General features: G+C 26.3%; 1 protein-coding gene across 1 annotated transcript in view; it reads left to right on the forward strand.

The window, feature by feature from the left end:
- LOC107436566 (spliceosome associated factor 3, U4/U6 recycling protein) overlaps positions 1-13,617 on the forward strand; it is a 65,515-nt gene that overhangs the window by 34,933 nt on the left and 16,965 nt on the right. The window contains exons 14-18 of the mRNA XM_087149753.1: positions 3,603-3,679; positions 5,433-5,507; positions 6,130-6,364; positions 9,863-9,984; positions 11,649-11,732. Coding sequence (XP_087005879.1) covers positions 3,603-3,679; positions 5,433-5,507; positions 6,130-6,364; positions 9,863-9,984; positions 11,649-11,732 — 593 coding nt within the window. The remainder of the gene's footprint in view (positions 1-3,602; positions 3,680-5,432; positions 5,508-6,129; positions 6,365-9,862; positions 9,985-11,648; positions 11,733-13,617) is intronic.

Consider the following 13,617-nt stretch of genomic DNA (forward strand, 5'->3'; position numbering starts at 1 on the left):
AATTAAATTATCATTTTTCATTCTCTTCTTTAAATCTCAACTTTTAAAAATATTGCTTTAGGGAAAATTTATTACTGGATTGTGTTTCAGTTGAAAAGTTTTTTCTATTTTTAATTGTATTGTATTTGCGTTAAGTTTCTTATTTTTATGTTTTGAAATTTGATTTCTGTGAAATTATTTACATATGCAGGGTTATTCACAATTTTCTCCATGGATTTAAAAAATTAAAATAAAATTCTCTAAAAAAAATCTATTTTGGGTTTGTTAATATTTCACAAGAGCAAGAGTACTCTTTGAGATGGAATGGGAATCATCCTTAGAAAGACATAGCTGAAACCCTTTCTTAGCGAATTCTCTTTCAAAAAATTTAAAACTTGAGGTTTAGAGTTCTGGTAAACCTAAAAATAAATCATGAAGTTTCATTTACTGAAGAAATGGATGCAAATTATTGCAGGTTAACTTAGTCTTGAGTAATCCTGTCAATATGAACATATTATAACATTAAATAATATGAAATGACAGTGTATTATCAGCTAATGGATTTTTTTTTGTTAAGTTTTAGTTACCACCTTACCAGAAATTCTACTAGTAAATTGTAACAGATTTGGAATGAAAATTAAAAATTTGATTGTACCAACTGTTTAGTCTGCATAATTTCTATTGAATTTATTTTGTTTGTTTACTGGAAGAAAATGAAGATTTGCTTTTATAAGGGAGATTTCGCACTTTTACGTTAGCTTCCTTATTCTTCTGTACGGAAGCTGACTAAGCACATGCTCGTGTTTATTTTACATGCTACATATCTTTACGTTATGTTGGCATGATTTATGCTACCAAGACAGAGCTGCAAGCACGTTGCTTATAGCTGTTAAATGTTGTTTTCTGTTTAAGCCTTCGAACTAAAAACACGGACATGGATTGCGAATTTGAAGAAATATATTGATGATATTTAGAAATAAATTCTGTGATCTTACAAAAATTGGTTCATTAAATTAAAATTTTTTTTTTATTTGTTTTTGTTTAACATTATGGTTGACTAATTGTACTAAGTTCCATAAGAAACTAGATATATTTTTGCTATTTTAAAATTATAAATTATATTTATATTTTAGTTATAGAATTTAGCTAAAAGAAGTTAAATATCCAATAGAAGTTCAATTATATATTTTTTAAATATTGGTAATAATAATAATAAGCTGCATTCTTTATCGCTGAATTCATCAAAATCTATAATCTACCAAATTTTACTACTCACAGATCTGCAGTTTTACTTAGAATAAAGCATCTTGAATCATATGCCACAGCTTTAAGGAAGTAGTCTACGTCCATTGTAAATGCTTGTTTTGATTCTGTGGTCAAAGTTAAAATCATATTCCACTATGTTAGCATTTTTAACTTACAGATTATTTCAAAATATCTTATTTTCACATATGTAAGTTTGATATTTTTTCACGGGCGCACGTGCATTTCACCAGACTTGACAGATGCACACTAGAAGTGTGCAAATACTTGAAATCTTTCATATGGAAGTGTAAGGAAACTAACTTAAATTTGTGAAATTTCCCTATTATTTCTTTTACTGACTTAATTTAATTGGCTCTGCAACACTATGCAAGAAAAGATGATTCTAAAAACAAAAGTAAATTCGAAAAATTAATAAAAGTAAATTGGTAAATTAAAATGAAAGAAATGTATAACCAAATTCAAATATTACATATGAAAAAAGCTTAAAAATTATCAATTGTAAAAACTCATCTTAAAAAAATTTTTTTTTTAAAGAAGAAGATTAAAAGTTTCATTGTTACAAAAAGTCAAGTAGACAAAACACTCCAAACTTTCTGAAATGTCAAATTTAAAGGGATGTTTTAGAAATTGAAACAAACGATAGAGAAAGGGAACCAAAATGGTAAAAAGAAAATAATAAAGTGATCTATGACATTGAGCAAATGACTGGGTTGGCAACATATTTATTTGATTTAAAATGAATTTATTCAATTTAAATTGAATTTATTTAAAATTTAAATTAGCTTATTTTTACTTTTGCCAACTGAATCAGTACATATATCAATGGTAATGTAACATAATTTGTAATTCATTAAAAATCTCCTTTTATTTGTTTGTCTTTTTCAAATTTAAAATAAATTTTTTATCATTTTATTTCATTTTTCTTTAAAAAATGATATATTTTTTAATTAAATTTAGATGAAATAAATTTTTTTTACAAAAAATTGGCACTTATATTTATTATTTTATCTGAGATAAAAATTAATCTTTGTTTGAAAAGTTACCTAAATTTGACTTTATTTGGGTGAGGAGACATTATGGTTCACTTGTGTACTTGTTTGATTCTATCTTTCATACATACTTTTAATTATAAAGAAACTGAAAGGACTAGGGGGAAAATATGAGTAAACACTCTCAAATATGTTTGCCTACATTCTTAGTGCACTACATTTTTCTTTAATATATGAAGAGGATTTAATGAAAATTGCCTAAGTTAGGCTTCAATGGTGCCTGTATATTTGCACTTACTCAACAATCACTTTTTTTGTAGTTTATAGTATGTATCTTACTTCTAGATTGTGTTTTTTTTATTGTTGTTTTTTTATGTTTGAAATGTAGTTTGGCTTATACCAGAAAATATGAAATTGATCTCTTACTGCAAAATAAATGTAATTTTATTTTTAATAAATTCTTTGCGCGTTTCCTTGATAAACTTTTTCTAAAAATTATTATGTTAGTATAAAATAAATATTATGTGGTTATTAAGTAAATGCTGTGAAAACTATTCGAAATATTTGAATTTTTATATTATGTTTGGAGGTATGAAAATGTGATCTAGAATAAATTTTTATGCGCATTGAAGAATATTGTTCATAGAAAAAAAAAGGGAAAAAAAAACAACAAAAGAAAAATACTGTATGAAATGTTTAATAAAATTTTTTTTATGTATAAATAAAAGTGATTAAGCATTCCTACATTGAAATTGACTTAATGGATATACAGGTTACTCTTGATATCTCAAAATTGAAAGGATGCTAAAAGATTTTCGAGATAGGGAGTTTTTGAAATAGTAAATTTGGAACTAATTATGTTCTAAAAAGTAAAAAAATATATTCTAAAATATTACTCCAAAAAGTAGAGTCATGAAACATAAGAATAACTACTAATAAATATGTATGTAATGATAGTTGACTATAACTCTAAATAAAGCAATGATAATTTTATTTTTAAAAAGTAAGGACAAAAATAATTGGGCATTAAATAGAAAATAATTGGTTTACATTGAACTTACATTGTAATTTTTCCAAAAAAATTCATTTTCTATTTCGAAAAAAATTCAACATGATAAAGTTTTAGTAGAAACTCTTCGACATAGGAATTCAAATTAACATTCGGTAGATATATAATGCAAAGGGGAAAAATATTTTTTTGACATTACAAAGTTTTCAAGATATTGAAGCTCGAGATATAGAGAATGTGCTGTAAATATTCTAAATTTGTATGTGAAACGCAGTCATATTTTGTTGAGAAATTGCTTTTTTATTACGATGAATTGTATTTTTTTCCATAATAAAAATTCATAATCGAAATTTTTATAGGAACTTTGGAATCTTTGGAAAAATCTCTGATCAGATGTGAGACATTGATACAACATATTGAAAATAAACGCCAAAAAGTAAATTGTTAATTTTATTTAAAAAAAAATTTGCTTGATACTTTTAATATTTTAACTGGTGCTAGAAAGGACCTGGTGTCGGAGCTTAGAATTTTCTCATGCTCTTCGAGTTAATCTTTAGTTTATAATAATTTTTTCAGTCTTAAAATAATAAAACAAAACTTAGGATTTTTGTGCTTATAATTTCTGGATGATTCTACAAATACAGATAATATTTGCGTCTGGCTGTTGTATTCAGTTTACTTTTGCTTTACATTTATAGTTTTAAATGTAAAGCAAAACTGTTATGCAATGTTTATTTTATTTATATATTTAATAATTATGACATTTACTAATATTTAATAATTATGACAAACTTCTCATACTATTATCTAAAATTCATTTTCATTTATATAAGTAAAATACTATATTCATTTTAGTAATAATTAATGTTTCCTTGATTGATTCAGATTTACGAGATTCAAATATAAGGAGTAGCTGCAATCTGGGAAAAATGGTCCCCATTGCTGGGTCAAGAGAGTGATCCAAAGTTTGTGGTCCCCTTAATGTTAATTTCACTTTTTGCTCACAATTATAAAATTAATTTATCCGAAGATGCAAGATATTCAATCCAAAAATAACTTTTAGCAAATATTTATTAGTTTTTAAAATTTTTTATTTAATAATATTCCAAAAGTTTTGAATTGTAAGGTATAAAATTTTTTACATCATTTTTAAAAATGTCATTTTAGGTGGCAAATTAAGAAATTTGTGCAAAATTGGATGAATAGTTCTTGAGATATCAAATTTTAAACACAAAACTTTTTTAAGCATTACTTAGAAATGCACTGTCTAAATTCTACATTTAATCAGTTAAAGTATAAACAAACTGTGCATTATATTTTACAAACAATATTAAAATTACTTTTCTAATTTTATATACAACTAACAAAATATTGCTATGAAATAATTTGTTACTTTTCTGCTTACTTCATATTTTATTTACAAAACACTATTCTATAACCCAAAAATGGTTTTTCAACAAAAACATTTCTTTGAAGAAAAATAGAAACGTTTCTTTGAAGAAAGAAAAGGATTTAACTTTGACTTATTTTGGTTAGATATAGTACAGCAACAGTTTATGTGCTATGCAAAAGTTTAAAGTTGATTTTTAACCAATAATTGATTGATATAATGATTTTTAACTTAATTATTTTTCTTGTTTTTAACCAATATGCAAATAACGATTCGTAATTAGTGTGTATAAATAATATTAATTTGCAATAATGAATATTTTCATTTAGGTTATAGAAATGACTGAGGAGCTTTGTTTTTGACTTAAGAACAAAACAAAGAGAATAACAACTTAACGTGAGAATAATAACGTAATAAACGTGAATAAACGTGAGAATAACAACTTAATTGCTTGACAGATTTATTAAACAACAAAATTATATGACAACAAAAATAAAATTTTTAGTTGAGGAATAATAGAAATTTAAATAAAATCACTTTTTTTTTTGTACTGTTGAGTATTTGAATAATATAACTTTTTATGTGGAATTTTCATTTATAACATTTCTTTTATTTGTTTTGATTTAAAACAAATTGTTTAAGTTTTATTTGAATAATTTTAATTTATTTTTTAAAAAAAGGAAATTACGTAAGTTTTATTTAAAATATATTACTTTTTGTTCACAAATTCTAAAATTTTATTTTTTAGAAATATATTTTTTTATTGATAAACTGTTTTAAAGCATTTTTTATTTTACAGAAGTTAGAGGAAGCTGCTGCTAGCAATGCAGAGATAGATAATAGAAGAAGACATTCTTCAAAACGACAAACTAAGGTTAGTTAAAGTCTCATATAACCTTTATAACCTTGAATCAATTCAGACCTGAATTGATTCAAGTAAATTATTAATAACTTAGTTTTTCTCTGTTATGTCATTTAGCAATATGGTTTATTAATGGAAAAATGCATTTCATAAACTTTTTACCACTTTTTCCTTTTTTTCCCCGATACAGATGCTCCTAAGTTCATAAAAATATCACTTTGAGCTTTTTTTTAACTTAGATTTTCCATTATGTTTTGTTTATGTGCCAAAATTATTTTGAAGAATTTTTTCCTTTTCATATTTGTTTATTCCATCCATTAAAACCTTTTTTTTTAAAAGTTAAATTCTCCTGAATAAAATATGTGAAATGTACTTAAAAGTAAATTTAGAAATGAATAAAAACTCTGAGGAGTTTTTGTGAGAATAAATATTTTTTTACTTACCTAACTATTACATATTGTCTTCTCAGATTTCTTAATTTTATTTTTTTAAAAATTAATTCTTGATGTACTGAAATGTATCGTATAAATTTGTATATTTTTTAGTGGATTCAACAATTTTCAAACTAATTTAAATGTCGAGACTGTTTATGAAACTGAGTAAATATTATTGTTATTATTTTTTAAAAAACTAGGCATCTCGAAATGAAGACTCTTCAAAATTAGATTCAAATCTTCCTGTTCAGATGGATTCTGAAGGTTTTAAAATACCGCCTCCTCCTGTAAAAATACATTCACCAGAAGTGGAAGCAAAGACTGATCGGAGTGAACTAAAAAGAAAACTGAATTCTCTAGATGAAGATACTTACGAATCTAAACGGAAGAAAAATTCCTATGAAGAGGAAAGCACTAAATCTAAAAAGAGAAGAGGTATTTATTAACTATAGAAGTAATAAGTAGAGCAATCCTGCTAACAGACTGAATCTGGGTAGGCTTCAGGCTGCCACTGGGGATTAAATCCCATTTCTTCACTATGACAATTCAGTGCCTTAACTATTTTAGTAGAACCTCCCTAAAACAAAGTTTTTCCTTGACAGAAGTTTTAATAACTCGGTCCAAATTTGTGGACCTTTGCTTCTTAACTTCTAAAAACACTCTATAAGAATTTTTCCTTGACAGAAGTTTTAATAACTCGGTCCAAATTTGTGGACCTTTGCTTCTTAACTTCTAAAAACACTCTATAAGAAAATTTATAATTTTACCCTCACCGAAACATTTGTGGATGTTTAAGCTTTCTTCAAATTCCAATAGATGTCGAACATGTTTGTTATTTAGGTAGAATTCCTCATAAACAGATGCGTTTTTTTTAAAAAAAGAAAAGACGCTAAATCTGGGTTCTCAAAAACTTAAGTAATTTTAAATATTATATAATATAGTTATTCTGAAAATGATCGATTTAGTACTTCTGTAATCATATGAAGCTTTTAAATTTATATATGCTTAATATTTAAAAACGATACAGTCAAGAACATGAACGTCTACGTATGTGTACCTCGGTACATATGGCAAAATTTATAACAACGTAGTAGTCAAATGAAATCTTATAGTATCATGAATATTTAATTTTATGTCTATTCAGTAATATTTTTATGTGTATTTTAATTAATTGTTGTATATTAATGTACACACGTACAGTTTAATAATTTTAACTTTTTGTGTTCTTATCCATAATTTTGATATATTACCCCCAAAAATTAAATATTTTTTTATAATTAGTATTAGATTTTTTTTAATAATAATTTATTTTGTATGGTTTGCATAATTGAAATAGCTTTGAAACTGAGATTTAATGTAGTGTTGCATTGTACTTGGGTAATATTTTTTTTCTAAATAATTATTAAATATATTCATTCGACCATATTTAAATCGACCATAATATAACAATATGCATGTTTGTTCCTACTTTAGATGCGATTTAGCATTTGAAATATTTATATTCTTTTAATCCTGAAGTCCATGTATGCATCCTAAAATTATGAGCCCCATGGCAGTATAATTCATATTTTGTATATCTTATTATGACTTATGGTAGTAAAATAGAAATTCGAAACTGTAAAATACTTTTTTGATATATTCCTTTGTACTTTATAAGTGAAGAAGATAATCAAAATGTTACAACATATTCTTCATCTAAAAAAGTGGTTTTCTCCCCAAATTTTTTTTCTCCAGATTTTTATCTTTGATTATCTTAATTTTATGAATTTTTCAGGTGTTTAGTTTTTTGATTTTTGTTAGTTGCGACTGAAGTCGGAACTTCTGCACCCAATTTGTTCTCATATGTAGCTGTTTCTAAAATGACTTGCATCATTTATGTAAGAAATGACACATAAGGAGTCATTTAAATATTACCTAAGCATAATTTTGGCAAATGACTTGCATCATTCATTCATTTCAGAAATGACACATAAGGGGCCTTTTAAATATTTCTGTAAAAAAATAAAAAAAGTTTTTGTTTTTGTTAAATTTTTTTGTAATTGTTTTTAGAACGTTTGGAAAAACTAGGGATTTTAATGTCTTGCATAAGCATTTGCTTGTACTTTTGCTCCCTTCTCAGCAAAAATAAGTAAATTTCAAACACCATTCCTTGCAAATTGCTGATATAATATTTAAACTGTCGCAACAATATATTTCTATGTTAATGTAAATCATTCATATCAAACTTTTTTTCCAAAAATGTCTTAATTTCTTTTAAATTAAAAATCACAATTATATGTTTTTAAACTCATATACCAAATAGAAATTTTGTAGCATGCATTTTCAGAGCTGCTAAAATCTCTCACCTCTCTATAATTAAATTTATTCTATAGTGAATAATTCAACTGATATAAATTTTTTCTGAATTTTCTGACTGAAAAAAAAATGACTGAAATATTTTTCAGTTATTTTATTTTTGAATATATATTCAAAATTTATAGAAATATAAATTTTGCAACTAGCCTCAATAACAATCAATCTTTGAATTGACAGTAACAACAAGTAGTTAATAATATTTTAAATTAAAAAATTCTAACGTCTGTTAGAATTATTACTTGTAAGCATTCTATAGCAATTAGGCAAAATATTGAGATAATTTGCTCCAAATAGTAAAAAAAAATTCAGTTCTTTTTCTCGGATTTATTCCTAGATTTATTTATTTAGATTTTCCTAAAAAGGGTATTTTTTATGAGGAATTACTAAGTTTAATAAAACATTTAATTGCAACTAGGCAAAATATTCAGATAATTTGCTCAAAATAGAAGAAAAATTCAGTTCTTTTTTTTACACATTTATTCCTAGATTTATTTTTTTTGGATTTGCATAAAAAGATATTTTCTTATAAGAAATTACTGTGATTAATAAAAATGTTCTGTGAAATAAAATATTTTTTGAAAACCTGGATTAGTCAACATTGTTTAGATTTTATAGTTTTATATTTGATATGGAATTTTATTATACAAATGTTGGTATTATTTTGTATTTTTTGTATTGCTATTATTGATGAAACAAATAATACTTTTTATTTCTTTATTCTTAAAACATTGATCTGCAATTCAGAATTCCAGTTAACTAAGAAAAAATGGAAAGCTTTTCATTCTTTTACAGTCTATACAATACAATATAATTATTATTTATTAGTACAATCAGTACAATATAATATAGTATAAATATTATTAAAATGATTTATTATTGTTTTTTTAAAAAAAATTCTTTTAATAAAATGTAAATTAATAGAGTGTATTTTTTAATTTCATGATAAATGTGTTAAACTAATTTGTAAAAAATGAGATTAGTCTGTGTTTTCAGAAATAAAAGAACAGCAGATATTTTTGTTTAAAACCTATCTTCATAGTTTCGTCTCTAAATTAAATAAGCCACTAACATTTATATATCTCAGTAAACAACTTGAAGAATGAAGAAAAAAATTTAAATTTATCAATGAACGCTTTAATTTTAGATTAGGTTTTTGTATTATACTTGATGAAATAGACAGAAAAAGGTTTAATTTTTTTATTTTTGTTATTTTTTATTCAGAATGTTAACACATAGATAAAGATCTATGATGGTATTTTAGATAATTACCTTGTTTTTGTGTTTTTACATTTTTTACTGTTACGACACTATAAAATTTATTTCAATGTATTTTTTATTTTAAATCATTATTTTGGAAGAAGTATAAAAAAGGGAACATCTTCTCAAATTGGTGTTATTTTTTTTAAACTGGTGCAAGCATGAGGAAACACCTTTTAATAAATACTAATCTCAGTTATCTTAGCAACCCAAGAATTTGATTAAAATTTCTTTTAAACAGTGATTTATTTGACAACTATTTAGTGTTTCTTTAAACAGATATATTTTATAATAATCTATTGAATCTTTATCAAATTTTAGAAACTCCTGAATCTCATGGTTCTTTAATTACTCACGATACCTTAAAAGACAGCAGAACAGTATTTGCTAGTAATTTATCTTTCAAAGTAGAAGAAGAAAGAATAAAGGAATTTTTTTCTCAAGTAAGCACCTTCTTTGCTTTGTAGCTTTCTGTTAATATTCTATTTCTTTCTACTCTATATTACAGCTGTCACGTTCTAGTTTTCAACATTATGTTTCAGAAATGTTATGATAAAGGTTTTTATAGGTTTAAAATACCTATGTCAGTTTAGATAAAGGAATGGAATAGGATTTAATGAGTATCATTTCTATTTTTTTCATTGATGTTAAATGTGTCACTAAAATAGGGATGCTTGACAATATCTTTAATTAAGTACTGTAGAAAGGAACATTTCAAGGGTGGCAATGAATTTAGTTTATATAAATTGAAATTGTTCCTAAGTGTAAGAAAAATAATACTAAATAATCTTAAATTTAAAGAAAAATTATTTAGAATATTGATGATATTTAAAGTTTTACACATTTTGTCTTTTTAAATAAAATTAAATGATTGCAGTTTTTCAGTTTTATCTGAAAACAAATTTATTATTATCTTTTTTTACTGTAAACAAATTACTTACATATTTACATTTGGAATGATTCTTTATGCTACATTTGTTTAGAACATATTTTGATTAAAACTATTTTATTAAAAAAAAAATGTTGAACTTGTATCCTGAATTAATATCACTACCTTTTGCAATTTTAGGTTACAATTTTGATATTTTTTATAGGCTAATGAAATTAGATTGAAAAATAGTTATAAATTTTAGTTGTACATTTTATTCCAATTCAATTTTGGCGAGCAGGTAGGGAAATCAGCAAGTGTATTTTGTTTCTTTTCTGGCTGTTGTGCACTCCTACAATGTATGTAATAAATAATTATTGTGATAGCAGTTTGTTTAAAAAATACATAATGTATGACAAAACTCGCATTGGCTCAGGGGATAGAGCATCCATTCTAATGACTTGAGCCTGGTTCGAATCGCAGTTAGGATTTGCAATTATGAATTATGCTCCCATCTAACACTAACCACTCTCCTGACATAAAAGATCCTCAGTGGTTTGAATCTTTTTGCTGTTTGGGTAACTGTGGGAGATTTTCTTCTCTGCATGATGCAAATGTGGGCGACTTTCATCAAAAAGTAAGTCATCCACAAGGCTAGTTTGTCCCAATGCTTGATCCATAAGTTCCCTTGTCTTTTGAGTTAGGTGCAAAATTGCAAGTCTACAGCATCAAACATTAATAGTCACAAACCCAAAAATGGGTTGGTTCTTTAGTATTGGTTATAAAAACAAAATAAAATGTTTTGGCAAGTAAGAGACAGAACATTAATGAAGAAGAAAAATGAGTATAGTTTGTCTATGTAAAGAACTCCCCTTGCCATTTTTCTGGAGTAATGGCGGTTGCTATGGTTACAAGGATTAACTATTTCAAGTTCGTTGGTTCAATATTTAAAACAGGCTTTGGCTCAGGTCGGTGATAGAAAGGGAATCAGGGGAGAAAGAAGCTCCTCTCTATGAAATGTGCTATTTCTTGTTTCCTTATCAGATGACCTTAGACTTTGTAGCGAGAGGAGTTTTTTCTATAAACAAACTATAAATCAGTGAGTGAGGTATCAATTTGTTAGTAAATAAAAAATATATTACTCCTTTATTGTCCACAATTTTCGTTCTTTTTATTTTTTCTCTATAAAGGTGCATTAAAATATTATTTTTAGTTATATGTGATATTTTTTCTTTGCAGATGGGCGAAGTTGAAGAAGTTAGATTAGTTAAAGATTATAAAGGCAGATCAAAAGGCTTTTGTTATGTTCTTTATAAAACTCAAGTAAGGAAAAATCTGCTTTTTATTTAATGTGTTGCTTCTTATTCTTTTTTATGTGTCTTATTCATTCTCTCATTAGGTATTCGATAATTTTATATCATCAGTGGCGTATTGGATTGAAAAAGAGTATCGGAGATAAAGTTTGACTGGCTCATTATTTGATTATCCTCTACCTTTGCTGTATCATATTAGTGGGAAATATGGCTGATTCAAATGGAGGACCTATAAATTAAAATTAAATTAAATTAAATTAAATTTGAATTAAATTAAAATAGAATTAAATTTAAATTAATTTTGAAATAAAATTAAAATTAAATTTAACTAAATTTAAAATAAAGTAAAATTAAATTAAAATTAGCTCTAACAAAATATAACAAAAATTGCAGTTTAATAAATATCGGGTTGTTCGGAAAGTAAATTAGTTTTTCCGATTGAGGATTTAATTGTATTTTTTCAAACCCAATTTCACACTTAAGCCGCATTATCATATGTTTTAAGAGCTGATATAGCAAGGCTTGTGTAACAACACGTGAGATCGGTGAGAGGTTAAATTTATCGAATTCAACTGTTTATAGCCACTTGAAAGGCCTGGGTTTAACCTCGAAGCTTGATATATGGGTTCCCCATGTTCTCATGGAGAGAAATTTGTATCATCGCTTTGACGTCTGTGAATTGCTTCTCAAACGCTACGAAAATGATCCGTTTTTGAAGCGCATCATTACTGGGGATGAAAAATGGGTTGTTTATAACAATGTCAAACGCAAGAGATCATGGAGCAAAAAAGATGAACCGGCTCAAAGCGTTTTGAAAGCCAATATCCATCAAAAAAAGGTGATGCTGTCTGTTTGGTGGGATTTTAAAGGAATACTTTTGATCTTTTACTGGATAACACAAGGAAGTCTACTGTCGTCAGCTGGACAAACTGAAGGAGGCACTTCAACAGAAAAGGTCAGAATTAATGAACAGAAAAGGTATAGTGTTCCATCAAGATAATGTGAGACCTCATACAAGTTTGGTCACTCGCCAAAAGCTTTTACAGCTTGAATGGGATATACTACCACACCCACCATATTCCCCAGATCTGGCACATTTGGATTATTATTTGTTCCGGTCACTACAAAATTTTTTGGACTGTAAAACCTTTACTTCAAATGAAGATGTCAAAAATCACCTGGATCAGTATTTTGCCAGCAAAGACCAAAATTTTTATGAGCGTGGAATCATGCTACTACCAGAAAGATGACAAAAGGTGTTGGACCAGAATGGCCAATATATAATTTAATGAAATATTTATTCATTATACAAAAATTGTCTTTCGTTTCCCCCCCAAAAAACGAAATTACTTTCCGAGCAACCAAATAGTTTCTATACTTCAACTGCCAATATTTTCCGATTCATTTATTTGTTTCAAAATTACAGAATATAGAATAAATTAAACGTGTCTTTGAAAATGGTAAAAGTGAATAAAATCTGTTTTTTGTGTCATACGAGCCAAAGTTTGAATGATAATATCAAAATTGCATACAGACATCTAAATTATATCTAAATAAGATACAAAGAATAAATAAGATATGAAAAATAAATGTTGTTGTCGTCGGCCATTAAGTCAGAGGGATGCAATTGTTCTTGTTTTCCAATGGCGCCATCTATGGCCAAGAATTCGACTTCTGCCACATCTGTTTATAGGGCAGACTCATTCATACATCCATTCACAAATAGTAATTTTGGCCTAAGCCAGAGAACGATCAATCTCCTATTCAGTAATCCCAGAGGTATTAATTTGTTATGGGAACATGGGGAACTTATTGACTCAACAGATTTAACGTGCACCGGTCACCATTTACTACATTGGGAACCTTCGGCAGGCTGAATTCGAACTCCCATTCAT

Source organism: Parasteatoda tepidariorum, chromosome 8 (genome assembly GCF_982258835.1).
Source record: "Parasteatoda tepidariorum strain Cologne lab strain chromosome 8, Ptep-v5.0, whole genome shotgun sequence".
Lineage (NCBI taxonomy): Eukaryota > Metazoa > Arthropoda > Arachnida > Araneae > Theridiidae > Parasteatoda > Parasteatoda tepidariorum.